The 6010-nt window shown below is 44.5% G+C and overlaps 1 protein-coding gene across 1 annotated transcript in view; it reads right to left on the bottom strand.

The window, feature by feature from the left end:
- STK32B (serine/threonine kinase 32B) overlaps positions 1–6010 on the bottom strand; it is a 377859-nt gene that overhangs the window by 196920 nt on the left and 174929 nt on the right. The window contains 1 exon segment of the mRNA XM_007948796.1: positions 302–475. Within this exon segment, the coding sequence (XP_007946987.1) occupies positions 302–475 (174 nt within the window).

The raw sequence follows: 6010 nt of genomic DNA, 5'->3' as shown, positions 1-6010 counted from the left end.
GAAAGAGGGGAAGGCCCTCAACGAGTTGGATTGACACTGTTGCCACCAACCTTTGGTTAGGTTAATAGCTTAACCACAATGCCACCAAGGCTCCGGTTGTAAGCTATCTGTTACGGAGCTCTGGTGGCATAGTGCAGGGAGTAAAATGCAATAATAAAAGAGGTTGTGCTTTCTATTATCGCCATGCACTGCCACTCCTAAAGAACGTCAGTGATAAAACACTTCTCCCCACTGCTGCAGAATGTCCTGTGGAGGGCTGCAGGACACCGCTGGCTGAGCAGCCCTCCAGCAGACTGGTTACCTGTGGATGATGTGGTATCTCTGCAGGTACTCCAGGGCCAGAGCCAGCTCACAGATGTAGAGCTTCACAGCTCCCTCCGTGAAATGTACGTTCTGCTGCAGGTGGTAACGCAGGTCGCCCCCCAGCAGTAGATCGACCACCATGAACATGTCCTCTTCATCCTGGAAGGAGTACCTAGAGGCATAGAGGGACAGAGGGTTAGGGGCAGAGACACCTCCAGCATCTTCAAGACCAATGCTTCCATTTTACAGAAGGGCAAACTGGGGCTCAGAGAGAGGCACTTGTTTTAGGCCATGATGAGCTACTGACAGACACCAGTCCCCAGGATCTGGCAGACAAAGGGCATTTTAACCAGTTCTGGACTCCACTGTGCAACCACAGCTGTTGTAGCAGGTGCTTTACTTAGGCATCTGAACTTGTAGTAGTCAGTGCTGAAAGATGCATCCTCCTCCCCAACACTGTTGCTATGCCTTTATGAGCACACCACACCTCACATGGAGCTTTTGTCTACAACCCTTGAACGCAGTGACTTTCAGTCCCAGATCCTAACAGAATAGGAACTTTCTACTTCCTGCCTCTTGGAATCCGGTTGTAGCCCAAGACACATGGAGAGATCACAGAAAGGAAAGCCAAGGTGCTCTGGGTGACAGTCTCAATGGAGCTCCCAGTAACAGCCAACACCAGCTGCCAACCATGTGGGTAAGCCATCTTGGACACTGGTATATTCCACTGCAGCCCTGACTAACTTCATGTGGAGCAGAAGAACTGCCCAGCTGAGCTCAACCAACCCACAGAATCATGAGAGATAATAAAATAGTTGTTTATTTAACCACTAAGATTTTTTTTAGCAATAGAAAACTGACACAGTACTTATGAATTCATTTTTTAATATGCATTTATGTCTTCTAAAGATTAAAGATGAAGAGCCAACATCCAGAAGCTCAGAATGTTGTTAAACAATTATAGAATTGTTGTTGTTGTTGTTGTTATGTGCCATTGAGTCGGACCCGACTCATAACGACCCCTCCTTGGGTTTCCGAGGCAGTATCACTACGGAAGTAGATTGCCCCATCTTCCTTCTGAGGAGTGGCTGGTGGGTTTGAACCACCAGCCTTTTGGTTAGCAGTCAAATGCCCTAGGCTCTACGCTACCAGAGCTCCTAATTATAGAATAACATCACAAAATCATAAGATGTCACGTGCTTTATAGAACTATGGACTGGAATACTGGAATCAAAATATAATCGCAGAATGCTGTCATGGAAGCTTAGACCTGTGTCTTAGATCCTCAAATGTTAGATCTGGATCAGCCAGTCTATTGCTCTCATTTGACAGAAGGGGAAACTGAGGCCCTGAGGAAAACATGAGTCAATGAACCAATGAACCAGGTCCTCAGCTCTCATCCTAATGCTCTTACAACCCCACACTATTGGGGTGGTGGTGTAATGCACAAAGACATGGGCAAATAAATGACCTGGGTGACTAGTAAGTGTCCACCTTTCTCCGGTGACAGTTGAGGAATGGGCAAGAGAACCAAGCAGGGCAACTCAGAGCATCCCTAGGATTGGCTTGTGGACTGAAAGAAAGACCTCCTTCCCGTAGGCTTGCTCGGTGAGAAACTGAGACCAGTGACCTTGTTGTTCAAAAGGTGGTTAGAATCTATCCGTAGAATGAAGCCACAGACATTCAAGGAGAGCTGAGAACTCTATACGGAGAGAGGCATGATAGGAGGTGTTGGCTCCAGACCCGCCAGAAGACAGACACCCTTGAACTTCATATTTATATGGGCAATGACTGTGATTTTTGACCTAAGCTACCGTTCATTGTGTTTCTGTCATTTGAAACTAGAAGAGTTGTCTGATACATCTCTTCACTTATTTGATAATAGAGAGAAGGGATTAGATATCCAAAACGAGACCACAGGAATCAGATAAGCTATGCCTCCTGCAGATGTTCCATCTGTATTCTAACAGTTGCTGGACAAATGAAACACTATGTTAATAACCAGAGAGGTCTACACTCTCTATTTACAGCTAAACTGTCAAAGGAGATCTCATTCCATATTCCATCAGAACTCTTTAGAGAAACAACATGCATTTTCAGGGCAGACTGGAATGAATTCTAAAGAGGCAAACCAAAATGCAAAGAGCACATTAATTTAAGCAATCATTCAGGTTGTGGATTTTTCTGGCTGCAGGATCCTGTTTTGCCCTGGGCCATGGACCCTACAGGCCCAAGGAGACTTGATGTGATTACCAGAGAACAGAGATTGACCTTTTGTTTCGTTCTCTGTAGCTCTGTTCTACTGAACAGCTCTGTGCCACCTTCCCTTTGGCTTACTCTTGTACTTGAATTATAATCATGATCCCATAATAGTGCTGCACATTGTTAGGGAAATTGGGAGATCACAGATGAGAAACCTACTCTCCATCACAGTAATTCTAACCCATGGAGGGACCTGGGTAACTGGCTCTCCTTGCTAGATCAAAGAAGATTAGGGAAGCTTGTTGTTGTTGTTGTTATGTGCCGTCAAGTCGGACCCAACTCATAGCGACCCCTCTTTGGGTTTCCGAGGCAGTATCACTATGGAAGTAGATTGCCCCATCTTCCTTCCGAGGAGTGGCTGGTGGGTTTGAACCGCCAGCCTTCTTAAGACTACGCTACCAGAGCTAGGAAGGCTTAACTCCTGGCCTGAACATTGAAACAGACCAGGACCAAGAACTCAATATCCTTTCTTTATTTGTTTCCCCTTCTTTCATCCCTTCCCTCTGTCCTTCCATCCCTGTTTTCTTTCTTACTTTCTTTTTTTCCGTTTGGTGGAAATTTTTTATTTCCCATCTTGTTCCAAAAAAAAATTAAAAGTGGCTTCTGAAATCCATATAACCTGATACAATTGAAAATAACTAAGCCAAAGATCAGGTCAAAGAATACAAAAGGACAAAATAAAACAGAAAGGAGCCCTGGTAGGACAAATGTTTAAGTGCTCAGCTGCACAGCAAAAAAGGGTGGTGGTTCAGAACTACCTAGCATCTCCTCAGGAGGAAGAGCTGGTGATCTGCTTCTGTCGAGATTACAGCCAAGAAAACGTTGTGGGGCAGCTCTTCCCTGGCACATGGGGTCACTACAAGTCAGAATCGACTCGACAACACCCAACAACAACCAAAACTGAAGCAGGAAAAATCATCCCAATTCATTCCCAAGACCCTGTATGGCATCTGAAAGGGGTCACACGTTTGTCTTTGACAGTCCCAGGAACCAGAGCAAAGAGAGAAACATGATTAGTGTCACGAGTCAGTGTTGGTGATGGGGAAAATGGAAACCAGAGCAAAATTTCTCCTACTGGATCTTAAAAGGATGACATTGTGTAATGTGGTGAGCCATGTGTCTACATAAAATAAGTCCAACTAGAATAACCCATTTAACAGAGTTTTTTGTATGATGTCCCTCAGGGTAAGTGGAAAGCATTGTGACAAAGTCCAATTTTGTAAAAGCAATGGTACAGGGTGCAAAAATAAAACATGGTCTGGGCATCATGGTGACAGATGAGCTTTATTAATCCAAGAATAAATTCAGAGGTTTGAGTCTGAGCTTCCAGGCATAATGCCTCAATACAGGCCACAGGAAGTACCGTCACTGCAGTCACTGAACCCACTGCTGTCCAGTCGATTCTGACTCACCTTTACAGGAGTAGATTGCCCTGTCTGCCTTCCAAGGAGTTGCTGGTGGGTTTGAACTGTCAACCTTCTGGTTAGTAATCAACTGCGTTAGGCACCGTGCCACCAGAGCTCCTTAAAGACTGCTGTGATTGCTATTTTATGTAAACCTGATTTGACAGTGGGAATTGCCCTAACTGAACTAAGATACTTAACTACCAAGGACACTCCGGACCTGGACGACTGAAAAGGTGCGACATTTCCCTTGCTACTCTTATAGCCCACAGCAGCTTGGTGAACGGAGGTTCAGCCATCCCCCACTCCCTCCCACCTTCTGGGCCCACAGGAACTCCATTCCACTTTGTGTGCTCGAACGGAGCCTGGGTGCCCTGCCCTGCTCTCCCCCGATTTTTTTTCTCTCTTTTTTTCTGGTTTTTAGTTTGCTTGCTTTTGTCTGTTTTAAAAGTACTGCTTTTATTAATACTTTTGTCCTTTTTACTATTATTCTTTATTCTTCCCCTCCCAGGTCCTAGTATTCAGATTTTTTCTTTTCCCTGTTCCTGGTTGCAAATTATTCTTTTTTTTTCTTCTTCTTTTTTTCTTGTGGTTAAGCCCATTCCTTGTTGTTCTTTTTGCATTCTCCCCATTTTTTCTTCCTTATTCTCCTTCTCTGCCTTTTTTTTTCTTATTGCCCTATCCCCACATATTGAAGGTTTTCTTGTTTTTTTTCACTGACCTTCTTGTTTGTTTGGAGGGTGCAGCCATTTTGATTGTTTATATGTGGCAGCCATTTTGGATATTTAAATAACTGAGGGTGCAGCGATTTTGAATGTTGACAAGCAGCTGCCATTTTGGATATTTAAAGTGACCGAGGGTGCAGCCATTTTGAATGTTTAAAAGTGGTGGCCATTTTGGATTTTAAAGTGATAGCATTCTCATTTGGATTCCAGGGACCTAAGAACAGGCAGCAAGGTGAGAAGCAGGGGGAGGATAAAAAAAGGCAAAGGGGACTGGAACAGATCGAGGAGTCAGCTGCAGGGACCCAGGTGAAGACAGAGAACCCAGGCCATGCTCCACAAGGAGCGAGGTGGGAAGGCAGGGAGAGGACAGAAAAAGCAAAGGGGATAGGAACAGATCAAGGATTCAACCACAGGGAGCAAGGTGAGGAGAGGAGACCCAGGCCACCCTCCACAAGCATTGAGGTGGAAAGCAGGAAGAGAACATAAAAGGCAAAGGGGACTGGAACAGATTGAAGATTTAGCCACAGGGATCCAGGTAAGGGTGGTTGGAGAGTTTCCAATAGCTAAGGGAGACAAACTTGTCTGTCGGTTTGTCCTACTGTGATGTGTTGCTGTGAGTCTTGAGGCTATGCACTGGTGTATTAAACCCAGTGGGGTACACCTGTTGCACAGGTATCAGCCCAGCTTGCAGACTGAGACAGACTAGGAAGAAGGAGGAGGCTATCCACTTCTCAAAGAATTGGCCAGGGAAAACCTTATGAATAGCTGAGAAACACTGTCTGATACATTACTGCGCAACTTTATGAGTAGTCCAGAAACACTGTCTAATACAGAGGAGGAAGATGAGTCACTTAGCTTAGAAAGCTCCCAAAGTAGGACTGGGAAAGAGCTGCATTATCAGATCAAAATCAGCCTTACTCATATGGATAAGGTAAAGCTTTTGAGACCTCCATTTGTTGATGTGGCACCACTCAAATTGAGGAGAAACAGCGGCAAACATCCATTAATAATTGGAACGTGGAATGTACAAAGTACGAATCTAGGAAAATTGGAAGTTGTCAAAATGAAATGGAACACATAAAGATGGATATCCTAGGCATTATTAGTGAGCTGAAATGAACTGGTTTGGTCCATTTTGAATCAGAAAACCACATGATCTATTATGCCGGGAACGACAGTTTAAAGAAGAATGGCATGGCATTCATCATCACAAAGGATGTTTCAAGATCTGTCCTGAAGTGCAATGCTGTCAGTGATAGGATAACATCCATACGCCTACAAGGAAGACCTGTTAATATGACTATTATTCAAATTTAT

Source organism: Orycteropus afer, unplaced genomic scaffold (assembly GCF_000298275.1).
Source record: "Orycteropus afer afer isolate SDZICR_OR568_19922 unplaced genomic scaffold, OryAfe1.0 scaffold00224, whole genome shotgun sequence".
NCBI classification, from domain to species: Eukaryota; Metazoa; Chordata; class Mammalia; order Tubulidentata; family Orycteropodidae; genus Orycteropus; species Orycteropus afer.
The sequence above is the reverse complement of the archived record's forward strand: the minus strand, read 5'-3'. Positions and strand labels throughout refer to the sequence as shown.